This window comes from Cibotium barometz, chromosome 43, assembly GCF_041138505.1.
Source record: "Cibotium barometz isolate CiBa-2024 chromosome 43, ASM4113850v1, whole genome shotgun sequence".
Lineage (NCBI taxonomy): Eukaryota > Viridiplantae > Streptophyta > Polypodiopsida > Cyatheales > Cibotiaceae > Cibotium > Cibotium barometz.
This window is the reverse complement of record NC_141088.1, coordinates 38,388,158-38,415,585: the sequence shown is the minus strand read 5'-3', so window position 1 is coordinate 38,415,585 and position 27,428 is coordinate 38,388,158. Positions and strand designations below refer to the sequence as shown.

General features: G+C 43.4%; 1 protein-coding gene across 1 annotated transcript; it reads right to left on the bottom strand.

Annotated features, from left to right (window-relative positions):
• Nucleotides 1–4,139: 4,139 nt before the first annotated feature.
• On the bottom strand, nt 4,140–27,166 carry LOC147613892 (sm-like protein LSM4). Its single transcript, XM_086781251.1, has 7 exons — nt 27,034–27,166; nt 5,470–5,511; nt 5,280–5,378; nt 5,101–5,178; nt 4,878–4,917; nt 4,623–4,796; nt 4,140–4,536 (listed from the first exon to the last, which is right to left on the bottom strand). The coding sequence occupies exons 1-7, from the start codon at nt 27,034–27,036 to the stop codon at nt 4,514–4,516; spliced, it is 459 nt and encodes a 152-aa protein (XP_086637377.1). The 5' UTR covers nt 27,037–27,166; the 3' UTR covers nt 4,140–4,513.
• Between the last annotated feature and the right edge of the window lie 262 nt (nt 27,167–27,428).

Here is a 27,428-nt window from a genome sequence, read left to right as displayed (position 1 = left end):
CAGCATGACCCTCCTCCCCCATTTATTTTTCCAAGGTCTCATCTCCTTCACCCACCCCCACATCTTATTCGACCATCCTACCCACTCTCTCCAAGAGAACTTGATGAGTTGGTTGCATCTGCTCCGCATCGGGATGCCCTAGGACCCGAACAACATCATAGATCTCTCAGTCCCAGACGATCTGTGTCCATACCGCTATCCATCCCAAAGGAGAGTAGCAGCCCTTTGCTATCTCCACCAAAAGACCCCCAAGCACCACAACACTCCCCCTATTCCCCTCCCAATCATCTACACCTATCTGTTTTCCCACACCACCTTCCTCACCAACCAATCATCTGTTTTCCCACACCCCCCCTCACCTCCCAATCATCTACACCTATCTGTTTTCCCACACCACCTTCCTCACCAACCCCCCCTCACCTCCCACATTACCATTGAGTTTAGGCATGCACACCACCCTCATAGATTTACCTTCGACATCGGCAAAGCCTCCCCCCGTGCTTCATGCCAACCTTGCCCCATAGTTACCTCTTCATCACCAACCCCTCTAACCTCGTCTGCCGCCACCCAGAATCCCCTCCCCCCCCACCCTTGGAAGGAGGAGAGATCTCGTCTCGTTGCCACCACTCGAGCATGAGGAAGTCAACCCTCTACTCAACCGACTAAATTGGCATGACCCACTCGACAAAACGGAGTATGAGAAGGCAATACAAATCCTACTCGGTCGACAACTCCAGGTGGTGCCACTCACACGGGTCACGGATCACATGGATATCCATGTCCTGTGTCCATACATCGACGCGAAGCATCGCACAACTGGAGGCATGAGTATCCCCCCGACAGAGAGGCGGCTACCATCGGCCACCCGTCTCTTTTTGCCCCATAATGTTTGATCTCATGGGCGAGTAGCTAGCCTGGAGGCGCCCATTCTTACTAAAACCCTACATTTTGGAGAATTACTACAAGGTGTCGCGCCCCCTTCGAATCAACCCCAAATACCTCCCAATCAAACGAAGATGGGCCTGGAACCTCTCCACAAGGAGCAGAAAAGGAACCCCGAGCAGCTATTCAACTTCCCATTGTTCGCTCCTTCGATGCCCCAACAGCAGTGCACAGAAGAGAGCATGTTAAACCAACTCACAAGTTCATCCGTAGATATGATCAGGTCCCTGGTCCTGCAGTGGTTGACACTATTAGCTTTTTCAACCTCATCATCACAATGTTGGAGGCATTCCCTGATTGGAACCACTACCATGAAGGCACGAAGGGATTGGCCTTCGACATCAACAAAGGGCCAACACTAAAGCAACTCTTTGGCTACAACAAGCACGTCATGTGGATGCCCGCCTGGCGCCTCCAAACTTTTGAAGACATGATGGAGACTACCTTCTGGACCATCTACCAAGTCTTCCATCAAGCACCCCCGACTTCTACCTTGCGCCACAATTTTGTCAGAACCTATTCGATCTACTACCACTAGATCGGCCAGCTCCGATGACAGACCTGAATTAGGGAGGGGGATATGTTAACCACTCCGCTTAACATTATTTTTGAAGCATGACTACGCTTCTTGTAACGTATCTTTTTGTAACCGCGCAAAGCGCTTAATGATAAAAGAGATATGGGATGACCGAGCTTACAGCTTGTGTTATGCCGGTCATAGAAAAGAGATGTACATAGAGCTAGGAAGCTAGTTTTGGGTCCCCAATTGTAAATGGGCGGCCGGCCATTGTAAAATGAGAGTTCTTGTATATAAGACATTTTATGGAATATGAAAAGAGACAATCTCAATAGTCTCATGTGAGTTTTGCCTTTCTGTAAATGTATACTTCTATTGTTGATGCTTGCATGCTTGATTGTTGTGGTCTATGCCTGTTAGGGATGGTAATGATCTAGCTTCTCCTCTCCTCTCCCCTCTCTTGTCTCTCTACCAAGGTCCCTCTTGCATGCATGTGGCATGGAGTGAAGGTTGAGCTTTCCATAGCTCCTCCTTGATCTTCACCTAGCTCTTGAATCTCCAATTGGATGACACAAGCAGTGGTGGAGTGAGTCCCTAGCGGCCTCACAAAGGGGAGTTAACCTCATTAGGGTTGGCTAAGTTCACATCTCCAACTCGACCCTTGCATGGTTGTTTCTCTTTTTCTCTCCTTCTCTTACATGCAAGGTTGTATGATTGGATTAACAACTGCACACACAAACACATGCACCTCCAAACTAACCTCATCAACATTAACCCTCCAAGTACGTCTCTGGATGGGGCTATCAATTGCCTCGAGAAGCCTCAACCTTGTAGGTACCTCCAAAGAGCTTCAATGCATGCAATCTCTACTTTGACTCCAATTCAATACTAACACATAACCTTGCCATGACCGACATATTCACCATGAAGAAGGTTAACCTAAGTATCGTGCTATATGCTCGGGATATTATATCATGTCGCGCAAGAAGATCTAGACAACCATCTATCTATTCCGTCTCACAAGGCTCAGGTGTCACTTTTACCACCCGCTTGAATTTGAAGAGCCCATGCCATTTCCACAATAGAAAGCGGCCTTGCATGACAAACTGCTACTTCACATCTACCTTCTATGCTGCCTCGACAAGCTGTCTATCCCTAGGACTACCCAAAGCTTATTACTAATATGCCCTATATCATCGGATCCCAAACCATACCACTTAATCTCCCACACCAACTTCATGGCATTTCTTGGACCATTCATAGCCTTTTACCTCGACAGTAACTTCATCATGGACTTGGATGACTCGAGAATGCAATCTCACCATAAAATAGAGAGGTATGTTAACCACTCCATAAGTTAACATGGTTTCACCCGCCTAACATACTTTAAGGCGCTTTACTATCTTACTCACTCGAACGAACACTTATCTTTTATAAGCAACGTTGGAACATATAAAGCGACCTTACCTTGAGCGTAAGGTCAAATAGGGAAAGGCTAAGGACTTCGTGTATATGTCTTCTTAAGACTAATAATAGAAAATGTGCCATTTTTAAGTTTGATCAACCTAGTGTGAAAGTGAATCATTTGTATGTAAGTCATTTCTGACTCTAAGCAATGGATAATCATTCCCTTACATTAGAATACTTGTGAGTCCCTTCTTCTCTACCCTTGCTTGCTTGTACTCTATTGAATTTTGAGTGCTGGATGGATACTTGCTAGATAAAATTACTTTTAAGGTTTATGCTTGTGTTAGCTTCATCTTCTTTCCTCGCCTTCTTGTGAGCTCACCCTTCTTGCTTACTTGTGCTCTATTGAATTTTGCATGCTTAATGGATGCTTGCTAGATAGAATTGTTTGTAAGTTCTTTGTTTGCCTTAGCTTCGTCTGCTTCCCTCGCTTCCATGAGAGAGAACCATCGCAAAGGACCATCTCTATTTGCCTCCATCTAAGCAAAGAGAGCTCTCCCTTCACCCCATTGGCAAAGAGCATTCCAGTGTGACAATAGAGCAAGGATGCGACGGACAAGTTAGCGCACCCACACAAAGAAGTTACAATTGCGGCTCTAAAGCAAGATCCTACATTAAATGCTTCGCCAAGACTAAGGTAAGTCCTCGACTTAAACATCTTGGAAGAAAACTCAAATTTTTATCAATAAGAACGAAGAACATAGTAAAAAAGCACTCAAAAGCACAACTTTTTTTGTTTTTGCTTTTCGAGCTGGGGTCAGAAACGAGTAAGCTCATCCTGAGACTCAAAAGCACAACTCGAAAGCTTTCTAGATGCTTGTGTGCACAAGCAATAAGATTGCACAAGGAAGGTTGAAAGAACTCAAAAAGCACTCAAATGTTATAAAGGATGCAACCTGAGTGTGTCTCATAGTGAATTGGAACCACGAACAAAGGGCCCATTATCAAGAAAGGAGTATGAAGGAAGTGGCTCAACAAGCAAATGGCACTACGATTTTTACATAGCTTGTAAATCTATTTTTGTGCACAAAAAAGCAAGGCTATGTTTCATTGCATACATATAAATCATGGTTCACATTGACCAAATTAATGCATGCAATGACAAGAAACCACAAGCTAAGCAAGATCCTCAAAGCTCTCAACATATGCCGCCTTTGTCCAACCTCACATTAGCATGCTTTTAAAGAAGATTCATTAAATGAACTTTGAAGCATTGGAAAAACAGTAATCCACATGTCAATCTTAGCTGTAACATTAAATACATGCAAATTCAGATGGCCACAAATAAACTGTCAACATCTAGTGCATCTTTAAAAAGTGGTGTGTCCAGCCTTTTACCTGTACCCTTCATCTGCCCCTATGTTCAAAAAAATCTAAAATACTCAAAGCCGCAACTGTCCCCTCATAGGTCTTCCATTTTGAGCAATCTAAGTAAAACTTGAGAATGATACCAAGGAATGAATTGTCGGGTTGTTTCTAGACAGAACTGCCTCAAATCTGGTACTTGATCTCTCATAAAGAGCACCCTCATATACAACTGCATCTAATGTATAGTGTGTTCAAGCCTTAGCACTTTCCAAGCATACATCACCCACGTCCTCTGCTGCCGCCTATGCAGACAAATATATATGGTCATGCTAGTGACCCTTCATAAACCTTGGTATTATGAAGTGTGATATAGCAAAAACAGCCTTACCTCTTCCTCCACCCCTGCCGCCACCACGAGGCCCACGACCACCACCACCCCTCCCTCCACTCCCATCCTCTTGATAGCCTCCACGTCCACCACCAGTCCGACCACCACCTCTTCCACCCCCTTCATCTCCTCTCCCTCTCCCCCGCCCACGACCTCCAATCGGCGGCTTCCTATCTGCCATTCACAAACCATAACATAAATACTTGACACCATACAAGTATCAAGACAAACATTACTCAGCAGAAACTGCCCTACCAGATCGCCTAACAGTCTCTTCTTGAACCTTGTCGATCACCTGGATCCGAAACCCAAAACCATACGAGTGAACAAAAAATGAAAACCATCCATCCATAAAAGCATTACATTCACTGTGTACCTACATTCCATCCATCCATCCATCCATACATGCTTGCAGGTGTGTCAGTGTGTAATGTATGTATATGTATATGTACAAGCAACAGAGGAAAATACAACACACCTCATCTGGCACTCTCAAATACTTTATTGTATTACCACGGATATAACACTCAGGCATCCGCCAAAATCGATCTCCATCCTGCATGACAAGCCTTCATTTCAGAGCCAAGCACACATCAGGCAAGAAATGCAAACAATCCAAGTGATTAGCACATGAGCTATCAATGCAACTGTTATCACCTTTGATGTGCATATGACCTCTCGTAGATGTATGTTCATCCAAGTGTCACAATTGACTAGATGGCCATTGTACGTCTCCCCGTTCTTCAGTTCCACCAGCTGAAAAAAAAGATACACATCCAATGTGGTTACATACACCTTACATAAGTGAATATAAATACTCCCAAATTCTCACTATTATATTGCATACCATTGGATGTCCTTGTGCAGTCTTGAGAAGCGATAACGGAAGCTGCATCAAGACAATAAAATCAAATTGTTAGAGCTTAACTAGGACACGGAACACACACACGGGATCGTTGAATCAACTTGGAAACAAACATAGATTATGTACAAGACAATAAAATGGTGGCACTTTCGTAATACTTGTGTAGGATAAGAACCTTCAAGATCTATGCAGAACTTCTTACATACCAAATAAAGACTTGCTTTCAAGATGTCGAAAAATATTTCAAAACCTTTAGTTTGTATCAATACAATTTACTAAATTATATTGACTAATAGAATTCAAGAAGTTATTTTGACTGAAGTTCAATATGAGCATGTGCACACATGCATGCAGGGTGTGTGCGTGTGTGTGTGCGTGTGAGTATGTGTATGTGTATGTATGTGTGAGAGAGAGTATGTGTATGTGTGTGTGCACGTGCATGTGCGTGTAAGAGATGATGATGATGATGATATTAACATCAAGAGGCCGAATATGGCCTATGGGACCAAGAGCACAAGTACAAAAATCATCAGTCATGTGAAGGCTATCCAAGTAGAGCCTGATGTTGTGCACAACAAACTCGTTTGGTGTGTATGCTAGTGGCCAGCTAAGCACACTTTGACGACTTTGAGCCTAGTGTCAGCATCCACCATAGCAACCCATTCTTTGAACTTTGTAAATGTTTGAGATTTCTAGGACAAGCAAAAGACCTAGACCTTTCTCGAAAAATCATCCGCCAATAACAAAAAATATCTGGCTCCTCCAAGTGTGACCGCAGTCATAGGGCTGCTCAAATCCATATGGACAAGCTGAAGAGCGGTGGAAGCCCTGAAAGAGGCCTCCTGTGAAATGAATCCCGATGTTGCTTCCCTTGAAGACAAGCTGAGCATATGCCTGACATCCAAGGTAGTCGAGGCAAGCCTCCACCATTTGGCGGGAGACAAGAAGCTCTAGTGAAGAGAAGGGAAAATGCCCATAACAGGCATGCCAAAGAGTAGTATCCTCGTCTGTGAGAAGAGCCTGATGAGAGGCTAGAAGTTGGAACAGATGAAAGTGATCAAGATTGGGTTCCTCCTGAAAAATGGTGATCTTGTAAAAACCACCCTCTTGTATGCCTCGAGCGATAATCCTCTGAGAATCTCTGTGAATGATCTCCAAAACCTAATCATCAAAGTATAAGAGACAGAGTAAGTTTTTGGACAACTTTGAAACATAAAGGACATTCTCCAGGTACTTGGGCCTCCCTGAGGGAGTAACTAGAGAAATGTTACCCATAATCGGTGTATCAACAGGTTGATTGTTAGCAAGTCGGACTTGCATAGAGACAGAGTGAGAGTCCTCCAAGATATCCTAGTTGTGAGTCATGTGAGAAGTAGCCATGGAATCCACAATGCAGTCCTAAAGAGAGGTAGTGGTCCGCGCCTCAGTGAATGAGGTGCACTCTTCGACTAGAACAAAGGCCACATCTTTGTCTTTGGGTTTGGATTCTTTGTCGCCAAAGTCCTTTTGTTTTGACTTTTTCTCCTCGTCTCTCTTCTTCTTGAAGCAATAGGGCCAAAGATGACCAACCTTGCCACAGTAGAGGCATTTCCTCTCCGTAGATTTTCTCTTTTCTTTTCCTCTATTTTTATCCTTGGAGCCTGTAGTAGACGACTCCTTGGATTTGCCGCCGTTTTTATTACCTCCTTCGGGTTGCCACTTGGGCTTCCCTTTGGCTAAAAAAGCTAACTTAGTAGAAGAAGAGTCAGAGATCTTCATGAGATCTAGCCTTTCTTAAAGCATGCCCATCCACTGGGGGAAGAACAAGGCGAAAGGCAATGGTATCCTTGAAGGATTGAAAGATGGAGGAAGTTTGCCCAATAACTCAATGACAAAGTCATCATCGGGGATTTCGACTCCCAAGATGGCTTGTTGTTGACGGATCTTCTTGAGTTCTTGCCCTTTGCCCATGACATCATCCGTCTCAGTAATCTCGACTCATTGAGTTGGGCTTCTAAATGAAGCTTGCGGCTGTAAGTGTTCCTCTGAAAATGGGCTGCAAGTGTATCCCATAATTCTTTAGAGGTTTGGGCAGCTTTATCAATACCGGAAAATTCTGAGAGAGATGGCGGGTTCAAGTTGTAGGAGATGATTGTGCGTGCTCGTAGATCCATGCTGGTCCAGGAATTCACAGTCTGTGGTGAGTTAGCTGTGGGTTCGGCTTTGGAGTAGAAGCATCGACGAACCACCAAAGATCAAGACCCACCAGAAGGTTGAAGATGGCATCCTTCCACTAGGGCTGATTGGAGCCATCCTCTGTCGTGAAAACAACTCCTCTACAGCATAAGAAAACGCAGCCTGCAGATCTGAGAAGGCAAAAAAGAGAGAGGGTTCAGAAGCAAGAGGGAGGGAATGGGTCGGAAAAAGGTAGAAGAGGTTAATTTAGCAAAAATATACCTGTAGATGAGAACACAGCCCAAAACCGACCACCACTAGCCAAAGCGTAAGCTGAGGTGAAAGTAGAGGAGTGAAGACGGGAGTCCCTCCTGATGCACGATGAAGGTTGGGTGGGTGTGGCAACTAGAAGTTCACCATTCATGATTCTTAACATATGGTAATCTTGGCACACAACAATGATTTGGAAGAGAGAAGTGTCAGCAAGATCATTATCGGCACCATTCAAGATTCTTTAACATATGGTCGGCTCTTACATGCATTAAGCCTTTTCTCATAAGGATATTGAAGTTAAACTCAAGAAGCAATAGCCACCTTGTGATGTGCCATGTGTTACATGGTTTGTTCACTCGATAGAGTAAGGCTTGATGGTTAACATAAAATACAAACTTGTTTGCTATAATAAATAATGGCAAAACTTCTTTGTAGCATATACCATTGACAATCCTTCTCTCTTAGTGGTTGTATAGTTCTTTTCAGGTTTGTTCAATTGTCTATTGGCATAGCAAACTAGAAAATCCATATTCTTTTCTCCTAGTTGATCTTATATATACATCCTCTGGCATAAGCTGATGTGTAAATATGCACATGGAAAATGGCATCCCACCTTGGCGCTCTCAAAATCGAAGCTAAGATCAAAGCTAGTTTTAGTTTGTGTGGAATGCTACTTCCCATTTCTCTGTCCACACAAAACATACTAATAGGACAAATAAAGGTCTTGTGATCTCTATACATATGAATATGATTTTTTTTTTGTCCCTCGTGTGTCCCATAACTCTCTAGACATGCTTTTGGCTTTATGGTCTTTTGAGGTTTATAATAACTTGGATATTTACTTTGTATGCGGTTCTCCCATTTTTGGACACCATGAGCCCTAAGATTCTTCCATGCCTAACCATGAATTTTCATTTATTTGGGTTCAGGCATAACCTATAGTATTTGCATCTTTTAAACACTTGCCCGTAGATGTGGGATATTATCTTTCCTTAACTTTGAGTTCACACAAAGGTCATCCCCTAAGAATTTCTATAGGAAAACCTTGTAAGCGGTGGACATCAATCGTTGGAGCATCGCAGAATTACTCAATATGTGAATGTTCCCCAGTGCCAGTTGTGAGCGTGCTCTTATCTTAGCCCTTGGGATCTATGGATACTTGATTGTATCCCATGAACTTAAACGTTCAAGAATCTATAAGCTTCTTTACCTGCTACTCTTTCCAAAACATGTTTAGTGTATGGTAATGGGTGATGGTCTCGCACAATGGTAGCGTTCACCTTTTTCAAGATTATGCATACACAGATCTTGACATTCTTCCTTTGTAGGTTGCCCAGGCTGAAAGCACAGCAATCTGCAGCTCTTTGGAGAAAAACACACCTTGTAGGCTGACCATGCTGAAAACACAGCAAATTGTAGGCTGTCCACGCAGAAAATGCAGCAATTTGCAGAAAAACGCAGCCTGTAGATGAGTCCACAGCCCACCTCCTCTGAGAAGTAAAAAAGTATAGGTGTTGTCTAGCAAATCCTCAATCTTGAACCTGCTCTGATACCATGACAAAGTGCCAAACAATGAGAGAGAACTGAAGTTCACAAATACACGATGCACGGGAACTGAAGGAAGATCATATACACCAAAAGGTGGTTACAAAGCTGGAGTAAGCAGCACGAGGCACACCATAGGTGCAGCCAATATCCCAGAATATGCGGAAAAATGAGATGATCCAACTAAGGGCAAAGCCCATGCTTATATAGCACCTAGAGAGCCCAGTCGGCCAGCATAAAGCAGGCTGATTGGGGCATAATGTGAATATGCCAGAAAAGGTGCCAAAAAATGTGGAAATATCTAGAAAAATATGGGAAAATTTCCCAGGCTGGGGGAGGTCCTCCAAAGGTGTAGGCATAGCGAGGAAGCAACCAGAACAGTGGAGATGACCCCTCCAACATGACAAAGTGCCAAACAATGAAAGAGAATTGAAGTTTACAAATACATGATGCATAGGAACTAAGGAAGATCATATACACCAAAAGGTGGTTACAAAGCTAGAGTAGGTGCAGCCAATATCCCAGAATATGCAAAAAAATGAGATAAAACAATTGAGGGCAAAGCCCATGCTTATATAGCACCTAGAGAGCCCAGTTGGCTAGCATAAAGCAAGCTGATTGGGGCATAATGTGGAATATGCCAAAAAAAAGTAGAAAAAACCAAAAAAAATATGGGAAAATTTCCCAGGCTTGGGGAGGTCCTCCAAAGGTACAGGAACAGCGGGGAAGCACCCAAAACAGTGGAAATGACCCCTCCAACACCGCCTCTTCAGCTCCACTGAAGAGGACCGATACCAGCGCATGGAAGTAAGTGATCCAAAGTTGGTCTAGAAAGCGCCTTGGTGAAGATGTCTGCCACATTGTCCCTAGTAGGGCAGTACTCTAGTGTTAAGGCACCGAGCGCCAAGTAGTCATGAACCATATGATAACGAACAGCAATGTGCTTAGACTTTGAATCGAAGACTGGGTTCTGTGCAAGAGCCATGGCACTCTAATTGTCGAAGTAGACAACGGCAGGCATCGGAGGTGGGACATGAAGATGATCAAGCAATTGATGAAGCCACAGAACCTCTTTGACTGTTTCAAAGTAACTACGATACTCTGCTTCCGTTAAAGAACGGCAAATGTAGGCTGCTTCTTCGTTTGCCAAGAAATAAGTCCATTACCAAGTAAGTAACAATAGCCCATAGTAGACCTCACGGTATTTGGATCACCTGTCTAGTCGGAATCTGAATATTCAACCAAATCAAGACTAGAGCCATATGAAATCCCATGTGTCAAGGTGTCCTATATGTATCTGAGGACACGAACAGCAGCCTGCCAATGAGAAGTATGTGGTGCTGAAAGAAACTGACTTAGGATACTAACGCTATAAGTAAGATCAAGCCTAGTAATGGTGAGATGAATAAGCAAGCCAACAAGCTCTCTATACTGAGTCGGATCATGATAGGGTGGAGAGTCATTGTTTTTACTCACCTCTTGATTTGGGTCCATAGGCAAGATAATGAGCAACAGTCCTTCATACCAAACCTCTCCAAAATCTGAGAAGTGTACTTTTGTTGAGAAAGAAATACCCCCTATGGGCACTACCAGACCTCCATGCCAAGAAAGTAGTGAAGTTGACCAAGATTGGTCATCTCAAAGGTATGACTCAGAAGATCCATAATCATAGCAATGCGGTCGGGGTCGGATGTAGTGAGAATAAGATCATCGACATACAAAATGATAATCACAATATGATCCTCCTCTATCAAAACGTAAAGGTTACTGTCCCCCGTGGGAGTTCTCTCAAAGGAATGAGAGAGAGAGAAAGCATCAATCTTTTGGTACCATGCCCTAGGAGCCTTTTTAAGGCTTTCCGTAAGAGATAAACGTGGTCCTCCAAGCCATTGCGGATGAAGTCAAGGGGTTGTTCAACATATACTTCCTCCTAAAGGTCCTTGTTGAGAAAGTCAAACTTGACATCCATCTGAAAGATGGGCCAAGGGAAGTGAGGAGCAATGGCAAGAACAATGCGAGTAGTGGTATACTAGTTGGAGCAAAAGTCTCCGAGAAGTTCTTGCCTTCCTTCTAGACATAGCCCTTAGCCATCAAGCGGGCTTTATATTTGTCGAGTGAACCATCGGCAAGAAACTTCACTTTATAAGTCCATTTGACGCCAATAACCTTCCTATGAGAAGGCCAGGGAACAAGTTCCCATGTGTGATTTATGTTAATGGCATCCATTTCCGCCTCCATCGCAAGCTGCCACTCAAGAATTTGTAAGGCCTCCTTTGGTGTAGAAGGCTCCGCATGATGCATCAAGGAAGTCATCAATGCAAAATTAATTGTAAGCATGCCATCACTCTGGGATTGTAATCTGGTAGTTCTTCTCAATCTGGAGGAGCAATCGCAGACTGATAAATCGTCAGAGAAGGGACTAGAGAATCCCACAATGTAGAGTGAAGCCACCGTGGAGGGAGAGAGGTACTTAGCAGAGGCGGGGGAGAGTTAAGAACCAATAAGGAGGGTGGACCAAGGAAGGAGTTGATGAAGCTATTGGTGATTCCGGGGATTTGAAAGTCTCCAAGGTTTCATCAAAGCACACGTCCCAAGATAATATAACTTTCTCTTTGTTGGGATCCCAAAGCTGGAAGGCTTTGGAGTGTTCGTTGTAGCCGACGAAGATCATTTTGGTGGATTTGGGGTCAAACTTTGTCCAATGAGAATTGGGAACATGAACATGAGCATCACATCCAAAAACATGGATATGAGAAACTAATGGCTTTCTCCCAGAATATGCCTCCTCTGGAATCTTCCCATCGACCGCCTTTGTGGGGGAACAATTGATGATGTACACAACAATATTAACTGCTTCAGCCCAAAACATTTGAGGACGCTAAGAATCTTCCGTTCTACTACCCCGTTCTGCTGAGGAGTGTGGAGAGTATAAAACTGTCTTTGTATATCGTGAGAAGTACAAAAGTTAGTGAATGCTCGAGAAGTAAACTCACCACCATTGTCAGAGCGCACTTTGACGACTTAGAGAGAGTGTCGGCCTCCACCATAGCAACCCATTCTTTGAACTTCGTAAATGTCTGTGATTTCTAGGACAGGAAAAAGACCTAGACCTTCCTCGAAAAATCATCCACCAATAAGGAAAAAAATCTGGCTCCTCTAGGTGTGACCGCAGTCATAGGGCCACTCAAATCCATATGGACAAGATGAAGAGCGGTGGAAACCCTGAAAGAGACCTCATGTGGAAATGAATCCCGACGTTGCTTGCCTTTGACGACAAGCTGCACAGATGCCTGACATCTGAGGTAGTCCAGGCAAGCCTTCCACCATTTAACAAGAGACAAGAAGCTCTAGTGAAGAGAAGGGAAGATGCCCATAACACGCATGCCAAACAGTAGTATCCTCCTCTATGAGAAGAGCCTAATGAGAGGCTAGAAGTTGGAACAGATGAGAGTGATAAAGATTGGGTTCCTCCTGAAAAATGGTGATCTTGTAAAGACGGTGCTCTTGTATGTCCCGAGCGATAATCCCGTCATAGTTGTTTCTTGTACCGATACGAATCCGTTCGTACCGTACGGTACGATGCCGTACGATATCATACAATACGAGGTTTCCCCCCCCACCCCCCACCTTGAGAAAAAAATTCCAAATGCTAAAAAAATATAGAAATCTTGCTTAACGAAGATTCCAAATGCCCGCAATACTTCGCAACTTTCGTGTCCACTGAGTATTCCATATGGGGTTGCTCAGAGACCTAAAAAATCTGGCAAGATAGACTGGTAGTGTACACATGATTGGTAGGATGAGAGAATCTTGTTACATCACTTGGAGATCCCTGGTATAGGTAGGCTAGACAATCAGATCCTCAAGTTATGTACGAGGGAGAAGATTTGGACATGGCCATTTTGATCTAGAGAGGAGTCCCTAAACCTATCACCCTAGATGCACTGCTCGTATTTGTGTAAGGACGGTCCCTTAGTCGTAAACACTACGCTGGGAGACCTTTGGTATTGCATTACCCATGTAGGTTCTTTTTTGGAGACAATTGGGAGATCCAACTGGGAGAGACACATCTCCATGTTTTGGTTCCTCAAGCACTGTAGACTCTCCTCGCCCCCCCCCCCAACCTTCCCTCACATTTAAGCTTGAAGCTCCATAGTTTGTAAGTGTTAAAGAAAAAACCGTATTTTATCGTACAATATCCGAAAATTTCATATCGTACCAAAAATTCCCGTACGGTATCATATTTTCATACCATGACAACTATGAATCCCGTGAGAATCTCTATAAATGATCTCCTAAACCTGATCATCAAAGTATAAGCCATAGCCTTTTTGGGCTATCTTAGAGTAGTTTTTGGATAAATCTGGAACATAAACGACATTCTCCACGTACTGGGCCCCTCCCTGAGGAGTAACTAGAGGAATGTTACCCATAATCGGTGTATCAATAGGTTGATTGTTAGCAAGTTGACCTGCATAGAGACGGTGAGAGTTCTCCGAGATATCCTTGTTGTGTGTTGGGGTAAAGGCATAATGCCCACCCTTATAGTGTGTACAAGCCCATAAGTTATAGTACATAGTACACTTAGTACTTTTAATGTACTAAGTGCACTATGTGTACTAGTGCAATATACATGTGTGATAGGGGAGTCACACACTCATGCCTCATGAGTTGACTTATCCCCACAACTCTCTCTCTCTCTCTCTTGTTCTTCTCTGTGTATGTCTCCCACATGAATACTCTAACCTAACCCTAATTCCTGTTTCTCCCACACAACTGGTATCAGAGCTTTCAGTTCCTTCGAGGAGAAAGAAGTGGGATTTTCTTCAGATGTTGCTGAGGACAAGGCAGCTGCAATTTGAACAGGCTGGCCGCTATCGCTTGACGTAGGCAAGCGAACACGCAGGCGTGTCAGGCGCCACCCGAGCTGTCGACTACAAGCGTGTAGCGCTGGGCGTAGATGCGCTAGGCGAAAGCAGCACGGCGAAGCAAAGCGAAACACAAGCGCACAGCAAGCGGGACACCCAAGAACACGTATTAGCGCGTGAGTGAGCGTTGAGCGAAAGCAGCGAGCGAAGAAGCGTCGGCTGGCTGGGCGTCAACACAACTACTAGGCGAGCGAAGAAGCATCGGCTGGTCCACAAGGCTGGCGCTAGGCGAAACAGGCGAAGGCAGCATAGCGAGGAGGCCAGCAGTGAACCCGATGTGAAGCGAACACAAGCAATACGTAAGCGTTAGACAAGTAAGCGAAGGCTACTAGGCTACAGGCGAAGATGGCGCTGCTCGTCACCTTCCCCACTCCGATTCAAATCGTCGCTGCTCGTCACCTTCCCCCACAGAAGCTAAGCGTAGGCAGCCTGCAGCGTGGGTGTACAGCGTGCAATCGATTCAAGAGCACATTCATAAGCCCGTGCATCAGCTACAGCTGCAGAAGCATCAACATCAGCATCAATAGCAGCACCAAATTCTTCAACTTTTTTTTTTTCTTGCAACAACAAAACCCGCCTGCAAATCAGAGAAAAAATCAGAAAATTACAAGGTATTTTCCTCAATTTTTTTTTTGGGATTTGCAATTGAGCAAGTACAATCAACAATTGAGCAGATACAGGTGTCGAATTGCTCAATTTTGAGCAAAATTGGCAAAATTGGGTGACATTGGTCACAATCAGGATCAATTTGCAGGAAATTGGTCACAATCAGGATCAATTTGCAGGAAATTGGATGTCGAAATTTGGGGCTTTTGATGTAATTGTGCAATTAAACACTCATACATGCTGTATGATGTGAGAAATCGCACATTTGGGCAAAATTGCAGCAAATTGCAATGCAAATCAAGGGGCTTTTGTGCCGATTTGGTTGATTTGCATACAGGCAATCGCATTTGATGCTGTGGATAATGTGTTGATGCCTTACAAGCACTCAATGTGCCTGTAAATCAATGGGCTTTCATGTATTTGATGTATATGTGGCCAGGGGGAAGCATCGTGAACACTCTGGATGCCTTCATGTGCGTCAATGTACCATGTATGATCAGCAATTGATCTTAAATCAAGGGGCTTTTCAAGTTTGTATGCTTGTTGAGCTTGGCAAAGCAGCAGGCAAGACATTTATGCCTTGAATCCTCAAAAATCAGCTTGCAGTCAAGGGGCTTTTGCCCAATTTCTGTTCGGGACTGTTGTATGCAGTGTTCGGGACTGTAAAAGTCTGATTTTCACTCATTTGGACAGCCAGGAGAGCATTTATTGCTATTGTACCTGTTGGTACAGATTTGGCACAGATTTGGCACAGCTTTGTGCATGTTTTGGCATGGCTGTACACTGTTTTGAGTGACCAAAAGGTTCAATTTCAGCTGCTGTACTTGCCGGTACAGGTTTGGTACATCATTTGTGAGCAATTGGTACTGTTGTACAGTACTTTGGAAGGGAAACAGAGCACATTTAAGGTGCTGTCCAAAATCTGCAGCAACCAGATTTTTGGTGATTTCATCACATAAAGTGGGAGAAAAGTTGCATTCTTGCTTCCGCAGTGGGAGATAAAGCTTGGGAGAAAAACTGTGAGCACTTTGTGTGCTTTTGGTGCAGTGTTTGCACATTTTGCAGAGAGTCAGGCATTGACAGGTTGCATATTGCTATGGCAACCACAGGTGAGAGCTCTTCATTGCTTCACATCAAGAAGCTTGAAGGCTCGCATAATTATGATATTTGGCAAACCCAGTGCTACAATGTGTTGCTCCAGAAAAAGCAGCACAAGCCTATCAAAGAAAGGGGTGTGATGCCCGCTTCTCTTACTGCTGAAGAGTGGGAAGATATGGATGAGCTGGCAAGATCTACTATCATGTTGTCTGTGTCAGACTCATTACTTTTCAGCATTCGTGAAGAGAAGACAGCTTGGGGAATGTGGCAGAGATTGCAGGACTTGTATGCCCAACAAAGTGCCTCAAGCAAAGTGTATTGGTTGAAGAAACTCATAGGTCTTCAGATGAAGGAAGGGGCGTCTATGACAGTCCATCTAAATGAGTTTAATGGTATTGTCAGCCAGGTCATTAATCAAAAGTTGGCAATGGACGATGAGTTCAAAGCCACCTTTTTGTTATGCACTTTGCCAGAGAGTTGGGACACATTTAGGACAGCCACTAGCAATTCGCATGCTATGCTGTCATATGCAGATGTTGAGGGTGCTCTTCTTCAAGAAGAAATGAACAGGAAAAACAACTCTGTTGGAAAGTCCAATGCAATGAATGCACGTGGGAGATCCCAGCAAAGGGGGAAAAGCCAAGAAAGGGGAAGGAGCAAGTCTCGCTCCAAAAAGGATTTGGAATGCCATTATTGTGGCAAGAAGGGACACATTAAAAAGCAATGCTACAAATGGAAAAATGATCAAAAGGAAAAGGGAAAAGGCAGAGACAAAGAGAAAGATGAAGCCAAAGATGTAAAGCCAAAGGGCAAAAGTGGAGTCAAGATTGAAGAAATCAATGTGTCACATGCAGGTGGCAGTGAGGATGAGGTCCTATTTACTTCTTCACTTGATGCCCATTCACTTCTTACAGGTGGTCATGGTATGCACTCATGGATCATTGATTCAGGTGCCTCCTTCCATGTCACAGGTTGCAGAGACTTGTTTGTCAGGTATACTGCTGGCAATGAAGGAGTGGTTTATTTGGGTGATAACCATGCATGCAAGATTCTTGGCAGAGGTGATGTGAGGCTTGTGTTTTCAGATGGCTCACAGCTTATGCTCCATGATGTCAGGCATGTGCCTGAGATCAAAAAGAACCTGCTTTCTACTGGACAGCTTGATGATGCTGATTATGTTACCACATTTGGTCGTGGAAAGTGGAAGATTAGTAAGGGCTCACTGGTTGTTGCTAGAGGCTCTAAGGTGGACACTCTTTATTTCATGCATGCACGTGTTTGTCACCATGCTAATGTAAATGCAACCGAGCTACCGGAAATCTCTATGTGGCATAGCCGGTTGGGACACATGAGTGTCAAAGGAATGGAGCAATTGTCTCGTTTGGGTTACTTGCCTTCTCTAAAGTTTTCAAGTTTTCAGTTTTGTGAGCATTGTATATATGGTAGGCAACTACAGTGCCCCCACAAGAAAGCTCTTGGACAGAAAGATGCTCAGCTAGAGCTTGTGCATACAGATGTATGTGAGATGCCTTAGCTTTCTTTGGGAGGGACAAAATACTTTGTGTCTTTTATAGATGATGCCACACGCAAGGTGTGGGTTTATCCTCTTCGATTGAAGAGTGATACATTCTCAGTGTTTCAGAAGTTTGTTGCTCTTGTTGAGAATCAAACTGGCAAAACACTGAAGGCTTTGCGTTCCGACAATGGTGGAGAGTATATGTCCAAACAGTTTCAGGACTTTTGTGATGCTAAAGGCATCAAGAGGGAGCTCTCTACTCCTTATGATCCTCCACAAAACGGGACAGCAGAGAGGATGAACAGGACCATTCAGGAGAAGGTCCGTTCTATGTTGTCACATGCTGCATTACCTCATGGTTTTTGGGCTGAAGCTGTTATGACATCTGTTCACCTTATAAACAGGTCACCTAACACGAGGCTTGGTGGGAAAGTGCCAGAAGAAGTATGGACAGGAAAGCCTCCGTCATACAAGCACTTGAGAGTGTTTGGTTGCGTTGCGTACGTGCACATACGCAGGGAAATGCGCACCAAACTTGATCCTAAGTCTCACAAATGCATATTCCTAGGATATGGTGACAAAGGTGAAATGGGGTATAGACTTTGGGATCCCATGAATAGAAAGATCATACGCAGCAATGATGTCATTTTTGATGAAACATGCATGTATAAGGAGCCTGCAAGGCAACAGGAGCCTGGCAGAGTCATCTTTGATGATGATGGACATCATGGACAACAACAAAGGGCTGTAAATCAGCCATTACAGCAGCAAAACCAGCCCTTAAATGGTGCTGAAAATGGTCCAAATGGACAGCCAGAGATGGCAGAAGATATCCCTATGGATATACCACAGTTAGAGGAGATACCGGGCATGATTTTTCAGCCTTATGGCATGGAACAGGAGCCACCAATGGGTGATATGCAGGCTGGACAGCAACCTGCAAATGATGGTCATTGGGTACGGAGGTCCACAAGACCCTCCAGAGCCCCTGACAGGTTTGTTCCAGGGGTTGACTACTTGATGCTTACTGACTGTGGGGAGCCCTCATGTTATAAAGAGGCTTTACAGAGGGCAGACAAGGCTCTTTGGGAGCGTGCCATGAAGTCAGAGATGGATTCTCTGCATAAAAATGGAACTTGGAAGTTGGTGCATTTGCCTGCAGGCAAGAAGGTCTTGCCTTGCAAGTGGGTATACAGGCTCAAAGTTACACATGATGCAAAGCCAAGATACAAAGCCAGGTTAGTGGCTAAGGGCTTTAAGCAGGAATATGGTGTGGACTTTGAGGAGATCTTCTCTCCAGTGGTCAAAATGACCACACTGAGCTGTGTTAGCTTTGGTTGCGCATGATGATCTGGATTTGATTCAGATGGATGTGAAGACTGCTTTTCTTCACGGTGATCTCCATGAGGAGATATATATGCAACAGCCAGAGGGTTATGCAGTGAGTGGAAAGGAGAAGCTTGTATGCAAGCTGAAAAAGAGTCTTTATGGGCTCAAACAGGCACCAAGGGAATGGTATCACAAATTTGATACATTCATGAAATCACAGAAATTCAGGAGAAGTGACATAGATCACTGCTTGTATACCAAGAAAGCTTTGGATGGCAGTCTATTGATCCTCATCTTGTATGTTGATGATATGTTGATTGCCGGGAAATCTCGTAAGGAGATGGATACCTTGAAGCAGAGGCTGCATCAAACCTTTGATATGAAGGATTTGGGTGATGCAAATCACATCTTGGGTATGCGGATACTTCGGGACAGAAATTGTTGGGGTAAAGGCGTTATGCCCACCCTTATAGTGTGTACAAGCCCATAAGTTATAGTACATAGTACACTTAGTACTTTTAATGTACTAAGTGCACTATGTGTACTAGTGCAATATACATGTGTGATAGGGGAGTCACACACTCATGCTTTTCATGAGTTGACTTATCCCCACATCTCTCTCTCTCTCTCCCTTGCTTCTCTGTGTGTGTCTCCCACAAGTGTAACCCTAATTCAGTTTTCTCCCCATCAGAAATCAGCATGTGTTGTATTTGTCTCAGAAGGAATACATTGGCAAAGTCTTGCAGAGGTTCAATATGGACGGGGGGAAGAAGACTAGTACTCCTTTGCCTCCATATGTGAAACTCAGTGCTATGGACAGCCCACAGTCGGATAGAGACAGGGCTGATATGGCCAAGGTTCCGTATGCTTCAGCTTGTGGCAGTCTCATGTATGCCATGGTTGCTACTAGGCCGGACATTGCATTTGCAGTGGGAGTGGTTTCTAGATACATGGCCAACCCTGGCAAGAAGCATTGGGAAGCAGTGAAAGGTGTCATGAGATACCTGAAGGGCACACAGGATATGTGCATTTGTTTTGGCAAACAGGATGCATTAGTGCATGGTTACACGGATTCGGATTATGCCGGTCATCCAGATAACCGGAAGTCTACTACCGGTTATGTATTTACATTCACAGGAGGTGCTGTGTCATGGATATCCAGGATGCAGAAGTGCACAGCCTTATCTACTACAGAGGCCGAGTATATTGCAGCCACAGAGGCTTGCAAGGAGGCATTATGGCTATCTCGGTTAGTGGTTGATTTAGGCTATACAGGGGATATTCCATTGTTGCATTGTGACAGTCAGAGTGCCATCCAGTTGGCAAAGAACCCTGTCTTTCATGCAAAGACGAAGCATGTGGATGTGAAGTATCACTTCATCAGAGAGGTGATAGAGAACAAGCAAATTCAGCTTGTTAAGATTCATACGGATGACAACCCGGCTGATCTGTTGACAAAGAGTTTGCCTCTGGAGCGGTTTGCTCATTGCAGACACTTGATGGGCATTGGATGAGGCCAGTTTCAGCCTTGATATGGCCTTGTATATTATCATGTACATGCTGATTTTTTCTTTTCCTTCATTTAAGGGCACTTTGCCTTTAAGTGGGAGGTTGTTGGGGTTAAGGCATAATGCCCACCCTTATAGTGTGTACAAGCCCATAAGTTATAGTACATAGTACACTTAGTACTTTTAATGTACTAAGTGCACTATGTGTACTAGTGCAATATACATGTGTGATAGGGGAGTCACACACTCATGCCTCATGAGTTGACTTATCCCCCCAACTCTCTCTCTCTCTCTCTTGTTCTTCTCTGTGTATGTCTCCCACATGAATACTCTAACCTGTTGTTGGGGTAAAGGCATAATGCCCACCCTTATAGTGTGTACAAGCCCATAAGTTATAGTACATAGTACACTTAGTACTTTTAATGTACTAAGTGCACTATGTGTACTAGTGCAATATACATGTGTGATAGGGGAGTCACACACTCATGCCTCATGAGTTGACTTATCCCCACAACTCTCTCTCTCTCTCTCTTGTTCTTCTCTGTGTATGTCTCCCACATGAATACTCTAACCTAACCCTAATTCCTGTTTCTCCCACACATTGTGAGTCATGAGAGAAGTAGCCCTGGAATCCACAATCCAGTCCTCAAGAGGTAGTAGTCCGCGCCTCAATGGATGAGGTGCACTCTTCGACTAGAACAAAGGCCACATCTTTGCCTTTGGGTTTGGATTCTTTGTTGTCGGAGTCCTTTTGTTTTGCCTTTTTCTCATCGTCTCTCTTCTTCTTGAAGAAATCGGGCCGAGCATGACTAGCCTTGCTAGAGTAGTGGCATTTCCTCTCCATAGATTTGCCCTTTTTTTTCTTTATCTTTATCCTTGGAGCCTGTGGTAGAGTCCTCCTTGGATTCGCCAACATTTTTATTACTTCCTTTGGGTTGCCACTTGGGTTTCCCTTTGGCTGAAAAAGCTAACTCAATAGGAGAAGAGTCAGAGATCTTCATGAGATCTAGCCTGCCTTGAAGCATGCCAATCACAGCATCCATTGGGGGAAGAACAGGGCAAAATTCAATGGTATCCTTGAAGGATTGATAAGATGGAGGAAGTTTGCCCAGTATCTCAATGACAAGGTCATCATCGAGGATTTGGACCCCCAAGATGGCTTATTGTTGACGGATCTTCTTGAGTTCTTGCACTTTGCCCATGACATCATCTGTCTCGATAATCTTCGGTTCATTGAGTTGGGCTTTTAACTGAAGCTTGAGGCTGTAAGTGTTTCTCTGAAAACGGGCTGCAAATGCATCCCATAATTCCTTAGAGGTTTGGAAAGCTTTATCCATACCGGAAAATTCCAAGATAGATGGTTGGTTCAAGTTGTAGGAGATAACTGATCCTTGCTGGTCTAGGAATTCACAGTCTGTGGTGAGTTAGTTGCGGGGTCGGGCTTTGGAGTAGAAGCATCGACGAACCACCAAAGATCAAGACCCACCAGAAGGTTAAAGATGGCATCCTTCCACTGGGGATAATTGGAGATAAATTTGGGAGTCTTTCTCCAACTGGGGAATGGTGAATGTATTTGAAGCCATCCTTTGCGTGAAAACTCCTACTCTAAAGCGTAAGAAAACACAGCCTGCAGATCTGAGAAGGCAGGAAAGAGAGAGAGGATTCAGAAGCAAGAGGTAGGGAATGGGTGGGAAAAAGGTAGAAGAGGCTGTTAATTCAGCAAAAATATGGCAAACTATCACATTATGTCCCCTCTTCTTGAGGGGTCCATTGATGTTCTTGACTCACAAGTTGCATAGCCTTCACAAGCAAGACCCAATAAGGACCATGCATATCTATCACCAGCATGTGTCTTCTTGATGTACATCTTTGCATCAAAACATACACTGTAATACAAGCCTCTTTCCTGCAACCTCATATCTCCTGATATATGTCAAAGTGGTATGTATAGTCTATCCACAAGGAGCAAAGCAATCCATGTTCTCTACATGACAATCTTTGTGCACCATACTAGAGCATGGTCCATCATCCCTACAAAACATGCCTTGAAGCCAATAACCATAACTTATACATCTGTATAAAGCATCATGGCTGCCCATGTGTAACATGCAGTGGAAGTATTCCTAATTGAGGATCCTGTCACACACATGCTCACACCATCTTCTGTATCCTGAGTTTTGAGAGTTTAGCAATCCACTTTAAGACTTCAAACTTTAAGAGATTTGAGAGAGAGAGATGGAAACTGTACACCGTATGGAGTCCCAAATTACCCACTGAAGGGCTCCCATACCCCGTTACCGGAATAGTATTTGCTTTATTACTTTGAAGAGACTAACGGTGGACTAACGATAAGCCAAACGCAAGATCTCGGAGGACCAAGAGTCGGGTTTAACTGTACACGGCTGTAGAAGCACCAATGATCTCCAATCTCGAGCCTACACACTCTTCCCAATGGAATGAGGGAAGGCTGTAAATCTGAGGCTGAGATAGGGGCTGTTTGGGACTGTTCTAGGCTATGTATGAATGCTGTAAATGAATATGAATGCTGAGTTTTACCTTCACCAATTGGCTGTAGCAAAACGATGAATGCTGAAAACTGGTTGAATGCAGATAACGCAAGGTTTACTGATGGCTGAATGCTGAAAACTGCTGCGTTTTACTGATGGAGGGCTGGATGCACATGCGTTGATGCTCCTATAGCTGTAGGATGAAATGCTTCTCCAAAACGCTAGCTGAGGTGAACTATGGGCTGAAGACTAAAACGCTGAAGCGCTTGATGCTAATTGCTGATATGATATGAATGAATGAGCAAAGCAAGCCTATTTATACTATACTGAGAGCTGGTCGATTGGCACTAAATGCTGGCCGACTGGACATAAAATGCTACACGACTAATAAATGGTGTTAAATGCTGGAAATTATGGAAAAAATGCCAGATAAATCCTAATAAATATTCTAAGGCTACCAGATGCTATTTTAAGGCTTCTCCAATGATCTATATGCAATGGATGAATGATATGTAATATGCAGAGTGCCTTCTAACGCAAACCCTAAGATTTCTACTGACTCTACATGCATGAATGTGTCTCTTCAAGTGGATTAAGGGACTTGGACTAACTGTCTAAGGTTGAGAATGACCTACGTAGCTCATGCCTGACTTATCCTGGACTGAGGATTACAATGGGGTCGGGGCGTACGACAAATATCATCCTAAAAGGTGCTAATATTGTACAATGTTGCACTGATGATGATGAGTTAGCTTGTCACCATGCACTGCAGTGCACAGTGCATGTGACATTCCCTTCTACTTAGCTCGGCAGCAGGTTCATAGCTTCCAAGTAGTCTGCCAACAACTGGGGGTACTCTTGAAAGAACTCCTCGTCTAGCCAAACGGCTTCGTAGGTACCTCGATCTCGGAACTTCGTATAGAATTGACGTATCCGTCGACCGGAGCCATGCTTCTAATGATGAAGAAGGATCTGCTCACGCTCGATGACTTCGGCTTCATCTACCACGTCTGGCTGCTGTTCATCTGAAACATCAAAAACTTCTGGTCCAACGTATGGTTTTAGCCAAGAAACATGGAAAACATCATGCATGGTCCAACTGTTAGGGAACTTTAACTTCATGGAGACATCACTTGCTTTTTAACTATTGGGAAAGGTCCAAAACTACGGAATGAAAGCTTGGGACAACATTTGCTCACTTGTTTCAATCTTTGTTTCATGATGCGCAGATAGACCCAATCCCTTTCCTTGAAGTGGACATCTCATCTAGACTTATTTGCATGTCTGCTATCAGCTTCATGTGCTTTGGTCAAACAGTCCTTGATTGACTCAATGATTTCGGAAAATGCTTCCGTGGTTTTATTAGCCTCTAGAGATGGAGACACCAATCTCGTCAAAAGAGAAAAGAAACGGCGACCAAAGGCAGCTTCATATGGAGTCCGTCCGACACTGGATGAATTAGTATCGTTCAAGATGGCTTGGACCAATGGAAGATAATGTTCCCATTTGGACTACTGGTCATGACAATATGACTTGAGAACATCAAAGGCCAACTAGTTATAAATTTGTGTCTGGTCGTCTGTCTGTGGATGGAATGCACTAGACAAATGTAACTTAGTTCCAAAGTTTTCGAATAATGCCCTCCAAAAATGCGAGGTAAACTTGGAATCTCTATCTGATATAATGGTGCTAGGCAAACCACAAATGGGATACCAATGTTTGAGAAAAAGACGGGCCACGTCCTCAGCTCTGGCCGTAAACTTGCATGGGATGAGCATGCAGAATTTACTGAAGCGATCCACAATGGTGAAACACTGCGTGTTATAAGATCTGGTTGTTGGACATGATAATTCAATTGATCAAAACATACTCAAGGTGGATCAAAGCTTGTACAAAACATCATGAATATGAGGGACAAAAACTGGTATATGCAGAAAATTGCTTTGAGATTAACACACGAAGACACTAATTATGATTAGGCATGAACCAAACTTACATAATCACTTGATCACGACTTGTATCTTATTTAGAGACTCCTCTACCCTATTTTTAGTTGCATAAGTTGCATGAACCATATGTGGGCAAACAAACTAGCCTATACATGTCCTCAGTTACATACACCTGAGAACTGATGTATGTAACAGTATCCCTTCCTAGTTTTAAGGATTGTTCCACGTAAATGGTCCACCTCTTTGGATTTATGTTCCATGGTTTAAGTGTTGGGTCATAGGCTCACATGACACGGTAATAGTGCTATGCTATGGATCAACACAAAATCACTCAAGCATGGCACTATTACCGTGATGAATCCAGGAACATGCCCAAATTCACCTTTTAGGAACGTGCATGTTATATACTCATAGTAGTCAACCCACAAGACTATATAACCATCAACTCCATTATGCATAGTATGGACTAGATACTACGACATCCCCACTAACGTCATCAATGCCCAATAGTGGGTGTAGAACTCTGTATCAAGATATGCTCTCACACATGCACTCCACATACACACACACACACACACACACACACACACACACACACACATAAGAGCATATATTCACACAAAGACCTTCGTACTGAGTTTCTGTCAAACCTCCGGAGATGTAGGGCAGACTCAGGCATAATGAAGCCTAGCACTAAGGGAAGTAGCAAATAGAAAGAATTAGTACAGTAAATAAGTAGTTGATAGGGCAAATGCACCGCTAAAGACAGAAAGAATAAGCACAATATCAACTGGCCGTAACTCGGACGAAAAATTCACAATGTGAAATCTGCAAATGCGCTAATACAGCTGAATTATATACCTGGATGAATCCAAGAACATGCCCAAATTCACCTTTCAGGAACGTGTATGTTATATACTCATGGTAGGCAACCCACAAGACAGGGTTGTTTCCGGCATATGACACCTTATCATACGGAATACCTTACAGTATGATACCGTACGTACTCGTATGGATTTGTACGATTTTTTTGAAATAATAATAATAATAATTTTTTAAAAATATTTTTTTTTCCAAAAAATTTTTTTTTGGGAGGTAATGGTCTTTTTTTTTGCTTATCTATGGTTGTTTGAGCTTCCTCTGTACTTTGATGCTTCCCTCCTTTCTAAAATACTCCATATTTGGACTTGGAAATACCTAAGTTTATAAGTATTTTTTTAAAACACCGTATTTTATCATACGATAAGAAAAAAAAATTATATCATACCGTATTTTTCCATACGGTATCGTATCGTATGAACCATACGGTATCATACCTGACAACTATGCCACAAGACTATATAACCATCAACTCCATTATGCATAGTATGGACTAGATACTACGACATCCCCACTAACGTCATCACTGCCCAATAGGGGTGTAGAACTCTGTATCAAGATATGCTCACACATGCACTCCACACACACACACACACACACACACACATAAGAGCATATATTCACGCAAAGGCCTTCGTACTAAGTTTCTGTCAAACCTCCGAAGATGCAGGGCAGACTCAGCCATAATGAAGCCTAGCTACCAAGAATCCACTTCTGAGACCTGCCACTCGTCGTATTCAGTCGAGACAATCCATGCAATATCATCTCATGCATGAGGTCTGGAAGTGCAGGGTCATATGCTCGAGTCTCCGTCCTTTCAGATATAAAATCAATGCTATGTGATCTCATGCAGAAGCTCTGGAAGCGCATTCCTGTGTCGCCAAGGAGCACAGGGCTACCTTTCTTCACATGTAGCAGAACAGTCATATGGAATTGCTGGCCCTTGTGTGGCTCCTCCCCCCGCCCTTTCTCTCTCTCGGTTCTTTCTTCCCAAAAGGAGGGAAAAAAAATGGAAGGCAGCCTCCCCTCCTTACATGGTGTTTACTCTTGTACCTCTTTAGACGTATTTGAAGGAAAATAGCTTCTTAAAATACTGCGCTTTTTTTATATATAAAAACAGTAACAGGTACTATGGTGCACAGGTTCCAACTGCTTAGACGACAAACTCTGAAATGTGCAGGAAAGAAAAAACCCTAGAATCACATTACAGGAACCCTGTAACTTTTGCAGAAATGACGAAGCAGTAAAACCTACCATGGTGATGCCTCGATGGAGAATTCCTATGCAGCCTCGTTTGGTGGCTTTCTCTCTCTCTCTCTTCTTCTGCGGGACGTGGTCTTTACAAACTTTAAAAATAAAACAATTAAAAAAAAAACAATAGTCTAGGGCAGTGTTCGTAGAAAACATTTTTCCCAACAATTCAAAAAACCTTCAACCTCAATTTAATTTTCTTGTGTTTTTTTTAATTTTAAAGGTTTTTAGCAAAATTATAACTAAAATCCCTTAAAATTTGTAGGTTTTTGTGAATTGTTATTTTGAAATTTGATAAATTTTCCATTCACCTGACACTAAACCTCGGTTTTTCATGAACATTGGTCTAGGGCTAGTTTTTCACATGGGAACGTCATGCCAACACGGACCATAAAACA

Excerpts from the sequence above, each read along its gene's own strand:
- LOC147613892 (XM_086781251.1), bottom strand. Across the intron at positions 4,918-5,100 it reads ATTTGAGAGTGCCAGATGAG|GTGATCGACAAGGTTCAAGA; the intron begins GTGTGTTGTATT and ends TTTCGGATCCAG. Across the intron at positions 4,797-4,877 it reads AGAGACTGTTAGGCGATCTG|ATAGGAAGCCGCCGATTGGA; the intron begins GTAGGGCAGTTT and ends TGTGAATGGCAG.